The sequence below is a fragment of the Perissodus microlepis genome, chromosome 7 (genome assembly GCF_051167445.1).
Source record: "Perissodus microlepis isolate ML-2025 ecotype Zambia chromosome 7, ASM5116744v1, whole genome shotgun sequence".
Lineage (NCBI taxonomy): Eukaryota > Metazoa > Chordata > Actinopteri > Cichliformes > Cichlidae > Perissodus > Perissodus microlepis.
Genome location: NC_140467.1, coordinates 41,793,963 through 41,816,940, shown reverse-complemented (window position 1 = coordinate 41,816,940; position 22,978 = coordinate 41,793,963). Strand labels below are relative to the sequence as shown.

The window sequence follows — 22,978 nt, the reverse complement described above, 5'->3', positions numbered from 1 at the left end:
TATAATTGAATTTTATTTTATCATTTGGATGCACGCGTGTGAGCGACGTGACGTAATCGCGCCACATGATCGAATAGCTAGGGTGAGGGGGAGGCTGCAGCTGCGCTCTGAACTACAATACCCATAATTCCGTCCGCTCGTCAACAGCAACAGCTAGGATGTTGCGATAACGGTGGAAGCCAAAGATTGCTGTGGTTGCAGAGATTATACCGCTGGGCTGAAACCTCTGTCTACTGTTTTGGTAGATGTCAGAGTCTGTGATTACATATTCGCAGCTATAACTGCGACAGGCGGAGGCTTCAGTCTACTGTCGATTCGACGCTTGTTTGTGTTGATGAGAGGCTTCATCGCGCTAATGCGTTAGCCAACTAAAATCATAGTTTTTTTTATTTATTTATTGTAAATGGAAGCAATTAAATAGCGACACGGTCAGCTAGCTATGTGGCAACAAACGGTCGCTCCACTTGGCTGAGGATGGAAATATTTTTGCTGGCAACGCTGTCAGACAAGTTACACGTCGGTTACATCGCACCCGAAGACATTATCTTCAGAGGATAACCTGGATAACCTTAACGTACACGAAATGTCATAGCGCGTAAGTAGCTAGCATTGAGCTAGCCTAAAAATGGCTGGACGAGATGGAGATGGACCGAATGTTATCGCCGTCAGCAGCAGCCGACCGTGAACAGCTGGATTGATAGCTAAAGAAATACTTTCTCCGGAGATGCTTTAGCCTCCTGGGTGGTGTAATTCACTTACATAACAGTTAGTCGCAACGGCTCTAGCTATCACCAACTGTCTTGATCTGGCAAGCAAATGGGAAATTTGCCACCAGAAACCTGAGTTCTCACAATATTATATATCATAAAGGCATCACTACAGGCTCCACATAGACTCGTTAGGGTTACAGTCTGAGCTGCTTTATTATCTATATCACTGCAATAATTGTGCATACAAGGACCTACAGCTCATCTGAAGCCGCAAATACCCCTGTCATTTTGACACTATGAGGAAGTTCTTTGATTCCCGTCGGGAGTTAGTCAGCTCCGGGCCTGGTTCTGGAGGAGGAGGGAGCAGCTCGGGGTCCAGCCACGCAGGCGGCAATTTCATTGGACGAGCCTTTACTGTCGGGCGACACCAAGTCACTGTTGAAGAGATAATTGCTGAAGGTAAGAAAGGGTTGCAAAGACCAGATGATGCCATTTGTTTGTTTTTTGCCCGTTCTCTTGTCTCCTTCAATGCATGTCACAGTATGATATGTGTCCTGCATGCCCAGTGCATGGGTCGCATAACAGAGATGCAACCTTGTATCATTCCCACAGGGATAATGGAGCTGTGCATCTATGTATTTCAGGTACATAAATGCTAAACATAGGCAAGCTACTTCATCCAAACTGTACTCTGACTAACACACATGTATACAATTTTCTTTTAGCTCTTGTGAATCTGATGAGTGATTCAAGCAGGTGGAGATGTACCTGATGTCAGGCATATGTGTGATTTCTTTGAAATGAAAGGTTTACTGTCAAAGAGATTCTGTATTCAAGGTTTTTGTAAGAACAGCCATTGGCAGGAAAACGTGGAACATCAGGATAATATAATGGGTGCTGTATAAGAAGCCTGAAACCTGATCACTAAAAAGTAGTTTTAACAGTTATGTTAAACCAATACATTTAGTCTGAGTGTGCATTTCTAATGTCCAGTAGCAAGTGAATAGGCTTGTGTGAACACTAGCTGTGTATATTCTGTTGTAATGCTTGCATTAATGTATTCTTAAAGTCTCTTGTCTAACTTAGACACCCCTTTATTCTACCAGGAGCTCTTTGAACCAAAGACTGCACAGTATCTATGCTTTTAATCAGTTCTGTTAGGCTGCCAGCTACACGGCGAGTGCCCAGTCTGCATATAATACAAGAAAACAGTGCAGGACAGCTCATCGCGATGTCAGCTTTTACTGTAGTCACATAGATGCTCCAGACGTGGCTCTAAACCCTCAAACTAGACTGATGCTCTTGCAGATGTATAGTACCATACTGCCATTACACATGATGAGCGAAGGATGCAATGTAAGCTGTGATGTCTGCCTGAAATTGATGACTCCACAGCTAAACTCTGCACAGCAAATTTGTGGTCTGAGCTATACCAGATGGTTAGGCCTCAATGTAGGCCTCTACGTAAACCCCGCAGCAATGACATGACTAATAGATATTATGCTATAAGGCGGTGCCATTTGGTGCTGATTGTGCTTTTTGATGTAAGAATATACATGGATAGAAAGCTCGACAGTTGCTGAAGAATTGAGGCTTAAAAATTAGCACGTCTGCTAAATGTTCAAAATCATGGCATCCTGATAAGGTTCATAAGATTTATGTTTTGATTTTATTTTGAATGCACATTTTAAATGTGTCGTTTCTCTGCATCATGCAGGTGGCTTTGCAATCGTGTTCCTCGTGAAGACAAACCAAGGGGTTCGTTGTGCTCTGAAGAGGATGTACGTCAACAACGAACACGATCTCCAGGTCTGCAAGCGCGAGATTCAAATAATGGTGAGTGACTGAGACTAAACATTTCTCCACAGACTTTCACTTTAAGCTGTCATGGTTTGGCATGCTGGGTAAAACCACGTAAGGCAAGCACAAAAAAGTCCTTCAGAAGAAATCCACAGATGCCTCATTCTGTCCAGAATAAGTAAGAGCAATGCACACCCTGCAGCAGGCTTGTTTGAATTGTTCTACCACATTTGCCATCCTGGTACTTAGTGTGCTGTTTTTCATTTGCCTTTTATGGTTTGATATAAATAACCAGATTAATGGGCTGTTTATTTCTTAATGAATTGTTATTTTCTAAGCATTTACTATTGGTAAGGTATATTAAAAAAAGGATGGGTGTTTGACACATCTCTGATCACATGAAATAACATTGATCTGCATATATCTGCTATAAATATGTTATACATAAAGATGTTTACATTACTCTAAAGTAAAGATTTCTAGGGAATAGATATATTTAGTATATAAACAGATATTAATGCCATGGTAGCCTACCACAAAATATGAATAGTCTATTATGGGTCTTGGAAAGTTTGACAGCATTTTTGATGGCTATCCTGTATTTGTCTTTGATGTTAGAGTCTGTATAGTTTTCCGTTCAAGGCAGCACTCCAGAAAGAACCAAGGAAGAAATATATGGCAACAGGTGTTCAAATTATTAAAACATGGCAGATTGTATCATTAAACAAACACTTCATAGAATTATTTTCATCGTTGGCTTTATTTTGCTTCTGAAGCCAACTGACCTGTCTTCCCCACGTGATGTTTGTGTAATGTATGTATGGTCGGAAGGGTAAGACGGCGCTGGCACGGCTGGCAGCCTTAACCCAATTTCCTTCGGGATGAATAAAGTATGATCAATCAATCAATCAATTAATTAACTGACTCCAGTATTCGCTGTGAAGATGGGGCTTCCCCAGCATTCAGGGATTTCGTCACATCTCAGTCTTTCTCGCTTTGTGTCTCGCACACTCTCATTGAGACACACAAACACACTCATACACAAGCAGATGGTGCTTCACCTGGGCTGTACTACTTGACATTTTTTTTTATTACATAATAGAGTTTAGATTTCAGCTCTCCATTGACACTGCCCCTGCAGATGAACATACTACATCTCAAAACGCTGACCTTATCGAATGAATGGGTTAGCTTCCTTTTATAGAAAGAAATGGAAACATTTTGTGCTTGTGTTCTTGCAGAAAGATCTAGTTGGTCACAAGAATATTGTTGGTTATCTGGACTCCAGTATCACAGCTATGGGATCGAGGGACGTATGGGAGGTGCTTATACTAATGGATTACTGCAAGGGTGAGTGCTGAAAGGGAAGTGAAACCTCATGCCTTGATTATTGAAAGAATTTAAATTTCTGTTGGCCTTTCAATTTCAGGATGGATTTGTTAGAGTGCAGTTGTGCTATTAAATGAATCAAAACAAGCTTATTACACGATAAGTCTGAAAAAAATTGTGATAGAACATGCAGAAGTTAAGGTAAAATCAAATACTTCTTTAGTTAATTTCCTCTGTTTTTCAATGTGCTGCCTAATTGGATGGTATTTTGCAGGAGGTCAGGTGGTCAATTTGATGAATCAGAGGCTGCAGACTGGTTTCACTGAAGCTGAGGTGCTGCAGATCTTCTGTGACACCTGTGACGCTGTTTCTCGTTTGCACCAACGCAAGACACCTATCATCCACAGAGACCTTAAGGTGACACATTTTGCCACTGACACTCACTCTAAAACTGCAGCAGTTATCTTTTTCTCTGTTTTGTTTGATTTCTTTTCCACAAATGAACAACTTCCAGTTTCAACTGGAATTAGGATAACTGCTATTGGCTTTTGCATAAAGTTGCTGTCTAGCATGGCTTTCTTTTGAACCTTTAAAGCTCAGGGTTGGGTGCACAGGAGCAAAGTCAGTTTAGGCTCTGTCCCAGCTTTTTGAAGTCATATGTGAACAGCCAGTAATTCACTGCTATGTACCCTCTGCTTTAAGAAAGAACAGGTGGCCAACACCTACTGTCAAGATACTCCCATCCTGGCACCTTCCTTATCTAAACCACACTAGTGCAAAAATGTGTTCCAGGCAGATTATTTTGTGGAGTGTGCGACATGTCAGAGGAAAATGTGGAAAATGTTCCCTGACTCAAAAGAATTTGGCATTAATGTGAGAAAATGGCCTAGATCAAAGTATAAAAGATTTCAGAGTGGCTGTTTGTTTTAATAAAAATATTGATTGATTCATTCATTGGTACACAAGAGGACATGCACAAATATATTGAGCTATTAATATTTTACTCCGTTTTTAAGCACTATGCTGTGAGTCGATTGATAAAGAGAAGAAAAAGGTAGTTGTCAAAATACTTCAAATAACTTCCACTCAGTCAGCAGCTGCATAGCTGTCTCATTAGTCTCTGGTTACTGTCACTCAGTAATTATATAGAATTATATGGACTTCAATGTATTACAGATTTGCTTTTGATTTTTTTTTTTTGTTGTTGTTGTTGTTGTTTTTTTTTTTAGTGATAAAACCTCAAAAATAATGTGTGACAGAGTTTTTAGAGCATATTGAGAGGAACGTGCAAGTTTTGAACGTGGCTACAATCTGAAAGTCATAATGTGAAGGTGTAGATTATAGATGCAGTGCACCTTTATTATTATCTCAATCTCAGATCTTGCAAGAAACAAAGGCCGTTATTTGACTTGGCAGTGTGGCTCATCGCTTACTGCCAAAATTATTCCTTTCACGATAAAACCCTGTATTGTCCTCAAAGCAAGCAGCCCTGCACGTCACTGTGTGAGTTACGTCTTGTATGTCTGCAGGTGGAGAACATCCTCCTGCACGATAAGGGTCATTATGTGCTGTGCGACTTTGGTAGCGCCACTGACAAGTTCCAGAGCCCTCAGACTGAAGGAGTGGCTGCTGTGGAGGAAGAGATCAAAAAGTTTGTGCCTCTTTTCATCCTCAACTTTCATTCATTAGCACATCTTTTAGGTAATGTGGCACAGAAACTGACTGGATTTTTAAATTCCTAAGCAGCTCCATTGTTTTGTTTTTTTCTTTATTTTATTATGTTTTTGAACTTTCTCAATTTTTCACCGTTGTGTGGAATTGAAAGGTTCTGTTTTTAGGTTTAATTTGTGATAGCTAAAAGCAAAACTCATTTGTTTGCATTTATAAGCACATTGTGCTAAGCAAGTTATCTTTTTTCAATACCTCACTAAAAATCTGTAGCTGTCCCTTATTGCAGGTATACCACCTTATCATATCGTGCTCCAGAAATGGTGAATCTCTACAACAATAAGATCATCACCACGAAGGCAGACATCTGGGTGAGTGAAGATTGCAGACTGCTGTGATATTCATGATGCACGGTAGTCGTGATGAGTTAATACATGCAGCATATACTGGTACCTGGTATAAATCTCAACTTAAATGTAATGTTTGGCTTAAACTACAATATTGTGCAAAAGTCTTGAGCCAACCTCTCATTTATTTCTATTTTGCTTCCAAGGAGCCAGACTTTTCTTTGTGTGTGAATCATTTAATCGTTTTTTTACTAGCAGCCTGTCACAGAAAACACGTTTGTTTGCAAAGCTACCGAAGATAACGCAGTTTCAAAGGCATAAAAGAGTACTTTATGATTCCTGCAGGTCTAAAAAACTAACTAGAGAAGATGAACAGTATCTGAAAGACGTGTTCTTAAGAAATAGGAAAAAAATCCAGCATAAACTTGACACAGGATCTGAGAGAGGCATCTTGCTCTTCAGTCGATACATTTACTATTTACTGAAGTTTCAACAGAAATGGAAAAGTGCTGTCATGAAGCTTTTCTTAAGGTAAGGAAACAGGGAAAAAACCCGAGGTATACCAAATTACACAAGAACTGGACTGAAATCAGTGGCAATAAGTCTGATGGAGGGATGAATCCAAACTTGAAAGTTTTATTTGAAATTATTAACAAAAAGTATGGAAGAGGTCAAGAGAGAAGTACAACAGTGAATGTCTACAGCCATCCGTAAAGCACAGTGGAGAATGTGTTTGGGGTTGAATTTCTGCCAGTGGTGATGGAGATCTTGTCAAAATTGATGGAATTGTAAAATGCAGAAAAATACCATCATATTTTCAATACCATCTGAGTTTAGTCCAATTTCAACTGCTTAAGTTTCTCAGCATGACAGTGATTCCAACCTCACTGCCAATGTAGTAAAAGCATATCTCGTTAAAAACACAATGCAACACTATCAGTCATGGATTGGCCTCCCCAGATCACAGACCTCAACATAATTGAAGCAATGTGAGATATATCTGACAGAGAACAAAAAAAAAAGGCAGCCAGCATCCAAAGAAGAGCTTTGAATGTCCTTCAAGAAGCCTGGAGAACTGTTCCTGAAGATTACTTAAAGAACTTGCACCAAAGCTTGACTAAGAGACTTCAGACTATGTTCAAGTGTAAAGGTGGTCATACCAAATATGACCACCTGCTTGTGTTTTTTCCTTATATACTATATTTCTGTGTATGTTTTCAGTTTCAATAAAGCATCGCACATATTTCTCATTTTCCTAGCAAAATTTTAAAGAAATAAAGGGGTGCTCAAGACCTTTGCACAGTACTGCAAGTTTGACATTATAGCCCAAGATTAAACATGTCTTAAAGAGAAAAATATAAAATCTCTAGGTTTGTGAAATAGCTATGATGTTAATACACACATTTGTAGTGCTATCTCAACTGGTGTTTGGATGAGAAATACTTTCTTATCACCGTATTTGATGAATTATCTTCTTCTCCTCTCGGGCATGCATGTGGTTGTCTTCTCCAGGCACTGGGCTGTTTGCTGTACAAGCTGTGCTTCTTCACTTTGCCCTTTGGTGAAAGCCAGGTGGCCATCTGTGATGGCAGTTTCACTATTCCAGATAATTCCCGTTACTCTTATGATCTTCACTGCCTCATTCGTTAGTACCGCTTACATTTCAGAAGCATAAATTTCATATCTACTAACTGACTGGTGTCTACCTTGTTGAGACTTTCATTTTTATGTACACGATATGTTTCAGGGTACACGCTGGAGCCAGATCCAGACAAGAGACCAGATATCTACCAGGTGTCCTATTTTGCTTTCAAACTAGCTCAGCGGACGTGCCCTGTTCAAAATGTGAAGGTCAGTGCCTCTTGGCACCAGAAGTAGTCAAAATATTTGGATTTGCTTGACTTTGTCTCATCGAGACTCTGCTATGGGTTCTCTGCCTGACCTACATATGGATACAGGCCAGTTGTCACGCTGTGGGAGGAAGATAAGCTTGGATTCTTTATTTTTGTAGAGTGTAAAATACTTGTTTGTTCTGATGATATTTTAGTTAAAAAAACTTTTCCGTTTTTGTGTGTGAAACATTGATTTTCTCATTGCAGATCTCTTTGTAAAATCTGTGCAGACTTCATTGTAAAGCCTTTCCTTTTTTTTCATAAACAAGAATTCTCCGATTCCTTCCAAACTTCCTGAGCCAGTCAAAGCTAGCGAGGCTGCGGCAGCAAAGAAGAGCCAGGCTAAGCCCAGGCAAGCATGACCTGCTTTCACTGTGTTACCATTAAAGCTGTAGTAACATTGTAGAAGTAATTAGGTATCATCTGTATTTTGATACTCATTAAATAATTATGTTAACACTGTTTGCCATGATTAACAAGAAGGCCAACATCCTCCCTTTGTTGCCAGACTGACAGATCCAATTCCCACCACTGAAACCTCCATCACCCCTCGCCAGAGGCCCAAAGCAGTCCACACCCAGCCTGCTGCTGGCATCTTACCCATCCAGCCTGCTGCTCTGACCCCTCGCAAGCGGGCTAATCTCCCTGTTGGTGCAGCACAGCCTGTGGGTACGTACAGCACTCTGTCCTTATTTTCCTGTCTGTCACAGGAAAAGAAAACCAGTCTTTTGAATAAGGATGAGAATAAATACAGGGATGTCTCTAATCCTTTGTGTGCACGTTGAATACCTCAATTCTCAACAAGAACAGCTCAAATAAACAGGTGAAGACTCATGCAAATTAAAGTTATCTAACCAAAACCCCAAAGTGATTATGAAATGATTTTCTCTGCTTTCACTTATAACAATGCTTCAGGTACTGTAGGTTCTTTTTTGTGTGATGAATCACTTTGATGTGTTTGCGTTTAATAGACTGTTTAATCCACTTTAATGCATTTTGATGAGCGTTATATCGTTTTTTGTTGTTGTTGTTTTTAAATTCAAATAAACTTGTTTGTGTTGCTTCACATTAGGTCTTTTGAGCATCTGTGCAAGTATTCAGATCAAATTGTCTCCACTGACTAAAGTAATGCGCTCTTTTGTGTTTTTGTCTGCAGGAGTCAGTTTAGATCTCTCTCAGCCAGCTGCAGCTCTTCAGTCACAGAAGGCTCAGGCTTCAGCTCTGCCTCTCATTCAGTCACAAAATAATTCAAATCAGGCTGCAGCTCTACAGAAGCAGGTTCACTGACCATTGTGTCTTCTTTTTTAACGAAACAGATTACAAGTTGCTTTCATTTGCAGATCTACTGTTTTTGAGTGACAGTTCCTTTCAAATGTTAAAATCTTTGCATGTTAGGCTGTGCAGCCAGCTCCAGCTCCAGCTGCAGAGACAGCAGCACCAGCAGCAGTGGCATCACCGGTGACCAAAGCTGATATCCAACCACAAGCACAGCCAACAGTACAGCAACAGACTACACCAACCTCTGTTGTGAGCTCAACCTCCCAACAAGGAGCACAGACCCCATCCAGCCCAGCCCCGCCTCAGCGCCCAGCTCGTCGTAAGCAGGCCAGCCTGGCTCAACAGCCAGAGGCGCAGCCTTCCCCCAGCAAGCCTGCAGTATCTCAGCAGCAGATAACTCAACCGTCAGCTGCCCAGGCTCAGCCTGGCGCTACTGAGAGCAGCCAAAAACCAGCTGAGACCGTAAGTGGCTTGCTGGCAAACATCTAGCTTCAAACAATGCCTAAATACCAGCACTGCAGAGCTGTCAACTTCATCCTTTTCCCCTTAATCTACGTGAGGCATGTCCTGATCTAAAGTGTTTCTCTGTCTCATCAACCAGAGACAGTTCAAAATGTGAATAAATGTGTTGTTTTTTTTATATTCTTCCTCTTGTGAACACAATTAGCTGTCTTTCTAAATTAAATAGTTGTTGATTTTTGATATTTTGGCTTCCTTTGCCTCTTTTGATCAGACCCCACCTGCTACTCCAAAGACAACTGAAGAACAAAGCCACCAACGCACACCGAGTGACGCCACAGCTCCTGCTGTTTCTGCAGTTCCAGAGAGCGACTCCTCACAGCAGCCACAGGGAGCTAATGAAGAAGCAGCTCTCAATCAGTAAGTGTCACATTTTCTTCAATAATATTCAACTACAGCTTCTCCTATTTGGTTTATTTATGAGGTTTTGCTGCTGTTGTTGATGTTTACTTTCAGATCACTTCCGTCTCAGCCAAATCTTAGTGATGCAGTACAGGACCAAAGTAAAAATGTTCCTGCTTCTGGTGCCACCACAAACACCCCTACACAGCCAGCGTGGAACCCCTTTGATGATGACAACTTCTCCAATCTCACTGCTGAGGAGTTTACAAGTGATGCCAAAAAGGCTAATGGTAACATCTGCATGCCAATGTTCATGTGCAGTATTTTTAAAATAGGATAAACAGTGAATGACAGAGACTCTCCTTTTATCAGACCTAACCCCAGATACTGAAACAACGGCCTCAGAAGAGTTGATACCAGGCCTTCAGGCCTCAGCTGTTGATACCACCCCACAGGAAACTGGTATGTGAGTTTTTACTCTTAGATAATTCACATAGTTTTTCTTCTGTGTGGTCTAAGTCAGCGGTCCCCAACCTTTTTTGCGCCACTGACTGGTTTATGTCCGACAATATTTTCACGGACTGGCCTTTAAGGTGTCGCGGATAGATACAACAAAATAAAAGCAGTACCGGTACCAAAAAAAAGAAGATTTAGTCATAACACACGGGAAAAGACCCAGGGAAACCAAGTTAACGATAAAAACGATTAAAAAAAATTAACTCCTGAAAACCATGAATTTCATACCCGAGCCTCAACTCTCGCAGCCGGTACTGGTCCGTGACCCCGGGGTTGGGGACCGCTGGTCTAAGTGATCCTTGATTGCTTAAATTTACTATTATAATCTAAACTGTGATTATAAAAATGCAAAAAATATAAGCACGTAATAAACTAATGAAACAAGTAGATACAAAATATGAAGGTGATCTTGTCAAACTAAAATGATCTCATTGTACTTTAATGCTATCCTTAATAAATATAACAGTATCAGGATGTTTAGGAACAAGAGACTCTACAATAATACAGAGAAAACCCCAACAATCAGAAAACCCCATATAAGCCTTAACTTAGAGACAGTGGGAAGGAAAAACTTCCTTTTAACAGGAAGAAACCTCCAGCAGAGCCAGCCAGGGGTGAGGGGAGGGAGACAGGACAAAAGACACACTGTGGAGAAGAGCTAGTGTGAATAAATGAATCTTGATAATTAATCTTATGATTGTCATCATATCATCTAACACTAGCATGAGTTTATTAAGACCGCTGTAGATGATATTTACTGTTATCTATACTATGTTTTTTCCCTCCTTTTGTTCCACATGAAGCTCTGCACTATACAATCTGGAGGAGAAACTTTAAAAGTAAACCCCTTAATGAGCCTAATCCTATAATCTGATAGCTTTAATGAGCTTTGGAAAACAACAGGGCTGCACTGTAGTGTGTGTTAAACTGGTAACTAAGCTATGCGGGCTCTCTTTTAACTTGGCTCAATCACTGTAGTTAACTATCCTGCAAACCTGACCAGCTCCAGTGCAGAGTTTTGGTTTTAAAATCAGCTGTGCTCATTTTATTTCACCGTCTTCACTAAATCGTCCCTGGTGATATTCTTTTTTTCTTTTATATAGATTTCCAGCTGACAGAATATGTTGTATATAAAAAACTTTGGCCGTTACAGTTACACGAACTGTGTAACTGTCACTTCGCTACGGGAAAGCGTTCAGCTGATGATGTGGAAAATGTATAACTGTTGTTGTATTTTGTCTGAAAGTCTGTTGTAAACTATGTTTGAAATTAAACATCACAGATTAGATAACTGATTAGTCAGGTGGTATTTATGAAAGAGAAATAGCTGTGAATTAATATCACCAACAACTATCATGATTTCCATGATTGAATCAAAACGATGTAAAGACGACTCATTCATCGATGAGATGTTCAGACCTGACCTGAAACAAATATTTATTTTATTATGAAATAGTTTTCTAAAGCACCGCTGATCATCTAAAGGACACTTTTACTTCATGAGACAAGTCGTTTTTTTCTTAATTGTGAAACTAATAAACAGGTATTGCACTTAGTAAGGTTAGGTAAGTTCATTAGCCTCAGTTTTAAAGCATGGTTGTTGGATCTGCTTTTGAATCAAATTTGCACTGGAGCATAATCAGGCTGTTTTCCTTTTGTATTTTTAGTGTAATTTTCCAACCTTATGTCATGGATTATAAATCTTTCCTTTATGACACCTTTCTGCACCTCCTCTGCTTTCTAGTTGAAAGACCAACATCCATTCTTGATGTGGAATCAGGAGCCTCGCTGCTGGCTCTCCCTGATCCTTTCCATACCCTCGAGCTGTCAGATGCACCAGGTAAATGCCTGTCTTTGTGGATTAGTATACTGCTTGCATATGTGTGAACTGTTATTTCTAAATTTCCTGATTTGTTTTAAGTAGCGAGCCCATTCGCCACACATGCCGATGCCTTTTGCAATATTAAAGAAAATCAGATCAGCATCAGGCTTACCTGGTAGCGTACGTTCCAGCAATAGTTCTTGCTAGGCATGATGTTCTCAGGTTGTGTGTCCATCTATGCCCTTCTCCTCAACCCAGTAACAGGAAATGGTTTTTAATTTTTACACAACAAAACACTTTAGCATTATATTATCCAAATATATTGTTTAACAAAATTATTAGACCACCACCACAGGAAAGGTTTATGCCCCAGCTGCCCTGAATTAGCAGTATTGGTAATTACCAAATCATCTTTTATGTTTCTGTAATAGTTACACCAGTATATATACAAGCTCACTAATATAAATGATATTTTTAATGCCTAAATGTATTTATTGATGTTAGTATGAATTTACAAATTTATTGTTTTACACAAAAAGAGAAAAAAATAGTCCATTATTATTTTTTGATTAAGATGCCAAATTACAGTTATTTACTTAGGGCAGCAATTTCTAGCCTGCCTGCTTAGCGCTGTACTGGACTCTGACTGTTGTTAGCCCAACCTACTGCTTTTGAATGTAAGGACGGTGTAAGAAGGTTGCAGAACAGAGCTATACCCCCAGATAGAAATTACAAACTGGAACTGAATGGAATCCTTGAAAGTTTTAAGTTCGAGCAGGCTACTTGGTGAAGGTGTGCAAGCTTCTTTTATCAGTAAATTCTTCAGTTTAGACAACATTGAACTCCGGGCAATGTTTTGAGCTTTGTGTGAATGCCTGTGACTTAACATCTTTACATTTTTGACACAGTTGTGCTTAAATATGTCTCATTTGTCTCCCTCTTATCTTTCCACTGGGCTTTAGAGAAACTGATTGAAGGACTCAAATCTCCAGACACATCTTCACTCATGCTTCCTGACCTCCTGTCATTATCCGATCCTTTTGGTGGGAACGTGGAAGACTCTGCAAAAGGTGTGTGTGTGTGTGTGTGTGTGTGTGTGTGTGTGTGTGTGTGTGTGTGTGTGTGTGTGTGTGTGTGTGTGTATTCAAGTTTCTGTGTTTAAAAATGCATCAAATACATGGAAAGGTTTTAAAAAAAAAAAAAAAAAAAAAGCAATTAAGGCGTTTCAGATATTATAGTGTAACGCTATTTATAGTTTTCCTTTCCATTATTTAAAAAACCCTATAAATAAGAAGAGAGAAGTTTATTTATATTTATCTTTGTGTATAACTTCACACTTGGCTCTTTTAATGTTTGAAAGTAGTAGAAGAAACCTCACTGACAGGCTGTGCATTCATCTGTTTACTTGTTGTCAGTGAAAATTCAACCGTAACAAGACCTCTTCCTCTGTCCACCTGTCCTGACTTGTCTTAGATCCTCTCACGGCAGACGACTCTCTCCTGGGCTGCTCTCTGATCTCTGGTCCATCTGCCCCCCTGGCAGCAAGCAGTGCAACTTCCTCTGTGTCTTCTGCTCCCACTTCTGCTGCCTCTGCTTTGGATGATTTCAGCCTGTTGTCTGGAGACTCCACACAGCCTAAAGCAGGTAAGGAACTCTGCCAGGGCTGAACTGAAAGCAGCATTACCTATGACCTGCCTACCGTGATCTTTGACAGAAACTTTTCTGTATTGTGGGTAGCAGTGTTTTCCTTAGAGACATAGCACCAACGATGTTCTTTACCATCTCAGTCATGCGGCAGACTGAGCTCTGCTGTCAAACACTAGCTGGGGAGCAGAAACCGGCATCTGTTGTCAGCTACAGTTTTGAAGACTGAAGACAATATCAGCACCTAACCAGTGAAAGTGAGATGTGCAGTTGTAGTTCAATGCTGCAGCCTCTTCAGTTAATTATCCTGCAAGCTTTGCAATTACCACGAAGGTGCATGTTTGGTCTTATTTTTGTTGGCTAATTAAGAATGACACTTTAGCAGAAAAGCTAATGTGGATGTTGCAGCAGGCTGTTGTCTGGCTCCATGTAGCCTTCTGCTGTGCCTCTGTGTGGAAAAAGGGGAGGCATTGAAACCAAATGATCAAAGAAATCCTCACCAAGTGGAGTTGTTATTTGTTTTCTGATTCACCATTCAGAAAAAAGAAATTTTCACCACTGGGTGGCATCAGAAGCACGGCTTAACAAATCCATTTTCATTCAAAATCTTCTCGACTGGCCTCATGTGTTTTTTGTTTAGTTTTGTTTTTTTCCTGTTTGTGTGTCTTGTGTTTCACTTAATCTTTAAAAGTTAAAAATGAAGGCAAAGTAATTAATCTGTGGAAATGTTCTCTATGTCACAAAGTGAGAGCTGTACAGCTGTGGTTTAGTTTTTCGCTTCTCGGCTGGTGAACAAAAGCCTTTGACTGTCGTTGACAGTGCCAGCTTCAAATCACAGCCTGACTGTGCACCATCTGCATGAAAACAATAAGTACTGGCCTCTCCTCATAATATCTTATCAAACAGGCTTTGTGCCACTGGAGAGCAGCAGACACGTTTTTGTAGTAATGGCTGGGTTTTTTTGTCTTTTTTAGAACATTTTTATCGTAATGAGGAACGATAATGGCTCGTATTATCACTAATGTCTTAAATTATATGTGGAAGAAGCAGCTACACTATAAAGCCCTTATAAAATAGTTTCCCTTAGAGCTACCTCTAGTTTCACTTCAAAAGTTTTCTTTTTTGGGATTATTTGGCTTTTATTTTGTGCAGACTCGTCTCTCCTGATCTCAGACTTCGAGTCCCAGCAACCCAGCGCAGAGGCTGGTACAGAGGATGAGTTTGATCCTATTCCCGTCACAGGCCGAAAGAATTCCCAAGGTATGTCTTTACACTCTCCTCTAGGAAGCACAGGATGGGAAAGATGGTTCCAGAAAAAAATGAATCGCAGTGATATTTACTGAGAAGCAGACCAGCTAGCTGTATTATTCTACATGCTCAGTCAAAGTAATGTTTGAAAACCTGTAGAAGGAAATGGGTAAATTCAGCCCTCTCTTTCTCTTTTCTCTTTCTTGACCTCTCTCCCCCTTGCTTTGATTGCTTTATGTGACTCCCGCTCCTGCGCCCCTCCTCACCTCTGTTTGCTTGTATCCATCTCGACCCCTTTGCCTTCCTCCCCTCCTTTTTTGTCTCTCGGCCAGTTTCAGGAGGCCACTCGCGCAGTAACAGTGGCGGCTCTGAATCCAGCCTTCCCAGCTTGGCCCGCTCCCTGCTGCTGGTGGACCAGCTCATCGACTTGTAGGCACTCTCCCCCCCATAGAAGCTGTAACACTGGATTATAGACTGGCATAGCATAACAGCGATCAACACTGTTGTCATAGCTAGCTTCCTGCACCCCTTGGCTGTCATCAGCATTGTAGTTGCTGCAGTAGAAATCACCTTTCAGTGCTTTTTTCCATTCCTGTCCTTTCCACCATATCGATCCAATCATCTGGCCTATCTTGACTTCTCATCTCTCACCTTCACCATCATGTTTTATTTCCTTGCATCATGTATTGTGCATTCTGGAAGAGTGGCCAATACGCAAACGTGTCATCATCATACTTTCTAAAGATGAACCATTACACCATTTCTGTCAATCAGGATATAATACAGCTGTCCAGTTTGTCTGAAAAACACTGAATTATTCCTTATAGCAAACTATAGAAGATCATTGTTGTAATGTATAATAAGCATAGTTCTAAGTGGTTGTAGTTATAATCGTGCGCAAGTGAATTTGTCGTCGTTTGCCTTTTTAAATTCTCCTCCCCAGATTTATTTGCACATTTTAAAGGAAAAAAACATGCAGAAAAAAAATTGAGTGACCATTTATTCAAATGAGGTTTATTCCTGTAAAAGCCAAACTTCTTTGAAACTTAGTCATGTAGCCTGATTTGCACAGTTGCAGAAACGTTACCTCTGTCAGAGCTATAGGAAGGAATAGCTTAAAAATTTAAAGCTGCTATAGATTAGGCTGAGAAACATTAAACGGTGTTACAATCTGGAAACCAGACAGCCATAACCTCAGTGAAGTGCCATAAAATAATAATAATAATAATAATAATAAAAGAAGCAAACTGCTGGATTTCTGAAAGCAAAATGACAACGTCACCACAAAACTGAACTTCTAGCAAAATACAGTATGTCCAACCACGCAGTGAGAGCCAGCACGCGTTCTTTTATGCTCTTATTTTGAGCTTCTTCGTATTTCTTTTTCTTTTTACTTTCGTCCTCAAGGCAGGCAATAGATAGGGTTGGAATTAAAAATGATGAAACAGGGTCATTTATCTGTGTTAATAGCAGCGTGCCATATCGATAGTAATGCATGACAATAATTTGAAAAATCAGCAGTAATAGGATATAAAGTAGCAGTTATATATAGGCAGAGCATACATGACTATTCATATCATTTCTTGGCACTAACGCATCATTTCACAAATTATTTTCACATATTCATTCCACATTGTGCAATTCCTTCTGCATTCCTTATGTTTGTTTACTCCTAATTTGTGTAAATAGATATCTGCAACTCCCTGCAGGCTCCTATCCAGACCGTATATTATATGAAGTCATTGTCATAAAGCTTTACTTGTGGAAAACATATTGCTTTACTTGTGAAATCTCTCTCTCCCTGTTAATACATGTTAATATTATAGCGTGTTAGAGAATGAATGTAAGAAATAAATATTAGTCTATAATACAAAATATATCTATGATTCTTAACACCATAATCATTCAATAATATTGAAGAATATATATAAATATCTCATTCCTCTTTGTGGAATTATGTGTTAAGGAAGTTTTTTTCTTTCTTTCTTGGTTCTATCTACTCAATAATTGTCAGTACATTGAAAATGTATAGATGATAACCCTAGTCTGTTCAGTCTGAAAGGCCAGACTGAATCCTATGTCTTATTCTATCTTCGTGAAATGAAAGTGAGCCTGTGTTCTGTTTGTTTACATGAACTGATGAAGGATTATATTTTTATTCAGAACAGTCTTCTTCAGAGCGGGAGTTGATGCGCTTCATTTGAAATTGTGCTTTTAAAGTCGTTTCTTTTTCTTTTCTTTTTTCTTTTTGTTTTTGTTGCTTAGCCGGTTTTAGTGGTCACAGGATTCATATCAAAAAGCATGGCAGTGTTGTTGAATGTTATGTTCATGTGTGTTGGTATACAGTGTTATGACGTGTGTGTGTGCGTGGAGTCCAAATTGTTGGCTGTGTTTTTTCCAGTAGCCTGTTTGTGTTGATGTTTGCTGCAAATATGACGACGGTCACGTCTCCTCTGAAAGCACAGGCCCCAACCCTCCTCCCATTCTAAATTCTCTCAGGTAGTCAGAGCTACATTGCTCTCTCCGAGAGCTGGAAATGTACAGTATTGGCTTACTGCTCCCTGTCTCGTTGTCCTCTCGAGGTCTGCTCTCCGTATTGCAGTTATTGAATTACAGATGTGAAACGTGTGAGGGGCTCTGTGAAGTGTGGAGAGGTCTACTCTGCCAGTCCGCCAGTCTTACAGTGAACATACTGCACTCCTGCTGTAGCTGTGGTTCAATTATCAGACAGCATTGCTGTCATGAGTTAGAAAGGATCAGCTCTGTAGTCAGCAATATTGATGTGTCCGTAGGATCCGATGAAGATACTTGCTTCCGTGTACCTTTTACTCGTTAAAAAGTTCTTTTGTAAAGGACACTCTAAATGTCCTGATATGTTTGTGCAAGATCTAATAAGAAGACCAGAAGTTTCATGCTAGCAGGTTTAATTACGTACACTATATCGGCTCCTGTGTTATTTCAGTTTATCTGTCTCTGCCCCCAAAATTGGAAGTGTTTTGAGTACATCAAATTTTTGGTCCTCATAAATCTGCAGGAAAAAAGAGGTGGAGGAAGCTGTTTTAAAAGCAGGCGTAATGACTGCAGGTCAGCTTGTGTTTTTGAGCATCCTCTTTACGATCCTTCCACTGAACAGCTCAGTCTTTTGCAGTCACTGTTTGAACCTATGCAACTCCCGAGCTTTCTCCCTGTAGCTGCCAGTGTGCCGTTGAAATCAGTGGGAAGACACAAAAAAAAGCCAATCGAGACGATTCCTTGATGTGAAACAGAAGCCCCTCTTTTAGTTTGTTCTTCTTTTTTTTGGTCATTTGTTCGTTTTCTCCTCTCTTGTTTTTGCCAAAAGTGGCCACTGCCCATTACCTGATATTACTGAGTGTTTTGAGACGCCTCATGTCATTAGGGCCCAATCCCGCGTCAGAGCTGTGATATTGTGTGCTCCTTCTATTTTTGTGAGATAACTAAAGAATTATAAAGGGATGGCAAATAAAGTACAAATGTGAATGTCAGCTTGTCGAGTATTGATTCTATGCTAATTGTGTAAGTGGTTTATAAAGACTGCATTGTGTTTATTTATCCTGATATTTCTATTTTTGCTCAACTTTTTTTTTTGTTTCCTATAATGATATCTACCTGAAGTAAAGGCTTCGAATAGGATTTTGTATGTAAATAATCTATTAAATGTGATGTTATTATGTAGGAGGATAGGTTTAAAGCATTAATAAGAATCTCCCTGGGAAACCTCTACTCAGGTAAGACGAAACAGCAGCTTCATGCTCAATTTAATTCTCGGTCATTTGTCTATTTTTTACAATTTTTTTTTTCGTTTTCTGTGATGGTATTGAGGCAGTTTAATAGCTCCATTATTTGTTTTTGCAGTTAATATTTTTATATGCATGCTTTTAAAGGAAACTTATTTTTAGTCTAACATCATCATGGAGGTTTTCAATTACATAATTATTAATGTAATCATCCATCTTTAATCAATAATGAATTTTAAAGGAGCAATTAAACAGCAACAGTTACTCCTTCATACACTGTATTACATAATTCCAGTTATTCGTGATACAGGTCTGACAGATCACGCTGGCATAGCTGAACATTTTTGTGCCCCAGCACATTTTCTTCTTTACTCTCCTAACAAGTTTTTGACTTTTAACATGCATCAGATAACTCAGTGTACATTCATTTAATAAAAAAAAACTTTGAATTAGAATTCATTTTATGAATGCCTGGCCATTGTGATTTGCACCACAGCAGAAAAGACATCCTTGAAGTTTAACTAAAGTTTGTGTTACACTAATGATCAACGGTTTCCTTGATTTTTTTTTTCTCAGTGTATGTTGCACCATTTTGACAATACTATGATTTTTGTCACAGGGAGCAGTTCACTTGATTCTTTTTAAATCAAGCATCAATTTCTTTTCAATATAAAAATAATAAGAAAAGAAATGTCACTGTGTTGAAAAGCTCTCGTGCATCATTCTCCCTAGGTGACCTTTCTCGTGTCTCTTCCTCATACAGACCTGCAGAGGGAGCCGAACAGCAATGAGCTGCGAGCTGCCTGGACAGCAGCTTCTGTGCAGCTCGCGGAGGAAAAACAAAAGCTGAGAGTCCAGCAGAGGACTGCATCATGTGTCTATGATAAACACATGTTGCTGACAGATGAATGGTACAGTCAACACCATACCAGACAAACTCCTCGCACCAGTCTTCATTTCACACTATTAGACCAAGAATCCCAATTCCAGCCTCCAGACAGCCAGTTTACCTCTGATGTCTTCCAGCTGGCCCCTTTTAAGACTCCAGCAAAAGAAACTAAGGTGGCGTCTCATAAACCTGTTGAGGTGTCTGATGTTTTCCTCCAGGCCCCGTTTGGAAAGAGGCAGGAAACCACCAAAGAAGTTCCTATCAACAGTTGTGTATTTAAGTCTGGTGCACAGCAAATCCAAGCCAGCAAACCACGTCATTCAGCCAGAACGCCATTTTCTCACATTTTTCAGAGTAGACGAGCGGCTCCAGAGACGCCTTTGCTTCAGCAGCCGGTGGCCGTGCACCGGGTCGTCTCCAGGATCGGTCAGCAAGCCGCCGTAGGCTCAGTAGCTGTGGGGCCGTTACATTCCTGGACCATAGGGGGTAGAGCTCTCGATGACCCGTTTACCGCTGCACCATTTCAACCAAGATGTTCTCAGGAGAAACCCTGATTATATAATCATCTTTAAAAAAAAACCCAAAAAAAAAACCCAATTAGGAGCTTTTTTTTTTTGCAAGTAATGAAGAAGCCAACATATAGTTCAGTGGCAGTATTACTCAAATCTCTGGTGTAATTTTACTTTTGAGATTATTGTTGGCTATTTAAAATAATTGAAGTAATCCTTAAACCAGTTCATGTTAAAACTTGATGTTCTACCTCAGCCATGAGATCCGTCTTCAGTCTGAGAACCGCAGTGCATCACATCAGCACTTTACAAATAGTTTGAGCTTTGGCTAAAATGGTCATCGTTCATGGATCTGTCACTGACAAAAGTTAATTTAAGTTTTTTAAGGAAATCCCTCCATGTGTCACATTTTGAAAGGAAAGAAAATCACGAGCATTCTAGCATTATAGAAAACACAAACAACTTCGATCTAATACACTAGGTGCTGTAATTGTAAGTAGTTGTGTTTATAATGTTGTTGCGGTTTACTCCTTAGTTCACATTTAGAATACAGATTGTGCCTTTGTTTTCCAAAATGACTCAAAGCTGATCGACAAACAGACTTAGTGTTCCCACTGACATCAAATCTTTTGCTATAAACCAAAGAAATTCTACAAAACTAAATATTTTTTCATATTTGCTGCTTTCAAATGAACCGAGTTAAAGCATTGTAGATTTACTAAACCTGCAGCTGTACGTTATTCAGAATAAAGTTCCCAAAGAATGAATTGATTACTCACAAGCTACCCCTGTTGTTCCCAGTTAGTTCCCACTAACTGCTGTCATTATAGCGCAGCCAATTTTACAAACTCCTTATAATGATCTTTAAAGAAGTTATATATCATATCTGTTAGTTTAAATCATTGGCGTTTTATGTGTTTGTAGAAACTCTTAGAAAAACCAAGTTCATTTCCAATAAACTGCTACTTCCGTGAGTTTTTTTTTATGGTTTACAAGATTTTGTTTCCAGTTTTGCTTCACACTTTGGCAAAGATGTGGACTTTTTTATAAACCATACTGCCTTTGCTGGAAAAGTATTTTGTTCATGCGTAGTATTTTTTTGAATCTATACTATCTGATTATTAATACTGGACGTTAGGAAATATCACCAGTGAAAATAAATGAATTATGAACACAATGGAGATCTTTTTATTCACTGCTTTGACAAACAATGGTCACATTTCTGTTCTGAATGTGTTGTAAGAGACATAAGCTGAAACTATTAAGTTTTTTGTCTTACTGTTTGGATCGTCCAGATTTTGAAGATTAACCTCTAAAGATTTATATAGCTGAAGGGAAATAGATAAGCACGAGAGATTTATTATAAATTAGCTCAAGGCTGTGTGTAAGCTGCACCGTGGCTCATAAATCTGCATGACTGGGGCGATTAAGCTGCCTGAAGACACTCACTGCCATTGTTTGTGCAGCCAAGGTAAACAGTAGCACTAGCAAACCTCAGCAAAAGCATAGTACTCCATTTTGACTGTTTTTAAAGGTATGGGGGAGAAAGAGCTGCACAAACACTGCTGCTCCTTCTCGCATTGATGGCATAGGTTAATAAAAAAGACAAACACTCTCCCCTGTATAGCTGCAAACTGAATGGTGCCTGAATCTTTTTCTTGCTTTCATGTGAATTCTTTGCCAGCATTAGGATACATAAACACCTTCTTCCACATCTCCAGGTCATCATGGTTGGATTTTGCTTTCACTTCGGCAGTTTGCTGCCTTTAATCCCACTGCCTGCCTCTGCTTCTGGAAGTTTTCTTTGACACGCCTCCATGAGCTCACCGCTCACAGGGCTGCAAGTCCGCCTGCGCGTGTGTGTCTGCGAAAGCATTTCCTACTGGTGAAAAAAACTGAACTAAAACACATGGAAAAGTTACATTAGGATTTATTTTAGGAGATCTGAGTTTAATGAAAATCAGCTGACCGGCTGCTCTGGATTGTTACATAATGCATTTTTCCCCTGTCTTTTGTTATAGAGAGCCACATCTCACCCGAAAAGCAAATCGCGGAAAATGTGTTGTAATATGGTTTAACCTATCGCAACGATATACACTAACTTGCCATTTTATTAGGCACACTGAATAAACGGCTTGTTAGCACAAAAGTCAGCCAATCACGTGGCAGCAGCCCAACGCATTTAGGCACGTAGACATGATGATCTGTTGATGTTCAAAGTGAGCAGAGCAGAGTGATGTAAGTGACTTTGAACGTGGCATGGTTGTTGGTTCCAGACAGGCTGGTCTGAGTATTTCAGAAAGTGCTGATCTGCTGGGATTTTCCCACACAACCATCTCTAGGGTTTACAGAGAACAGTCCAAAAAAGACTAAATATCTAGCAGTTCCCCGCCACTATAACTCAAATAATCACTTTAGAATCAAGGTATGCAGAAGAGCACCTCTGAATATGACACACTGCGTGCCACTCCTGTCAACTAAGAACAGGAAACTGAGGCTATACAGTTCACCCTAACCACAAAAATTCACCAAAATTGGACAGCAAAATGTTGCCACCCTGACGAGTCTTCATTTCTTCTGCAACATTCATATGGTAGGGTTAGAGGTTTATGTAAATAACATGAACGCGTGCATCAATGCATCCGTGCATCCTGCCTGTATCATTACTTCAAGCTGGTGGTGGTGATGTGATGCCGTTGGTAATATTTTC

General features: G+C 39.8%; 1 protein-coding gene across 2 annotated transcripts; it reads left to right on the top strand.

Moving 5' to 3' along the window:
* Positions 1-105: 105 nt before the first annotated feature.
* LOC146383718 (AP2-associated protein kinase 1-like) lies at positions 106-21,424 on the top strand. 2 transcript variants are annotated; one of them, XM_084935134.1, is made up of 20 exons: positions 106-1,169; positions 2,428-2,546; positions 3,752-3,860; positions 4,114-4,256; positions 5,369-5,490; positions 5,797-5,878; positions 7,367-7,499; positions 7,602-7,705; positions 8,016-8,098; positions 8,255-8,415; positions 8,903-9,024; positions 9,142-9,486; positions 9,758-9,903; positions 10,000-10,175; positions 10,258-10,347; positions 12,146-12,241; positions 13,186-13,293; positions 13,697-13,867; positions 15,020-15,127; positions 19,634-21,424. In XM_084935134.1, the coding sequence occupies exons 1-20, from the start codon at positions 1,007-1,009 to the stop codon at positions 20,311-20,313; spliced, it is 3,261 nt and encodes a 1,086-aa protein (XP_084791260.1). In that variant the 5' UTR covers positions 106-1,006; the 3' UTR covers positions 20,314-21,424. The 2 variants fall into 2 exon arrangements, with proteins under 2 accessions (XP_084791260.1, XP_084791259.1); XM_084935133.1 differs by lacking the exon at positions 19,634-21,424 and adding an exon at positions 15,448-18,618 and having other exon boundaries at positions 107-1,169.
* The last annotated feature ends 1,554 nt before the right edge of the window (positions 21,425-22,978 follow it).

Excerpts from the sequence above, each read along its gene's own strand:
- LOC146383718 (XM_084935134.1), top strand. The coding sequence starts at position 1,007 with ATGAGGAAGTTCTTTGATTCCCGTCGGGAGTTAGTCAGCTCCGGGCCT. Across the intron at positions 8,416-8,902 it reads TGGTGCAGCACAGCCTGTGG|GAGTCAGTTTAGATCTCTCT; the intron begins GTACGTACAGCA and ends TTTTGTCTGCAG. Across the intron at positions 9,487-9,757 it reads GCCAAAAACCAGCTGAGACC|ACCCCACCTGCTACTCCAAA; the intron begins GTAAGTGGCTTG and ends TCTTTTGATCAG.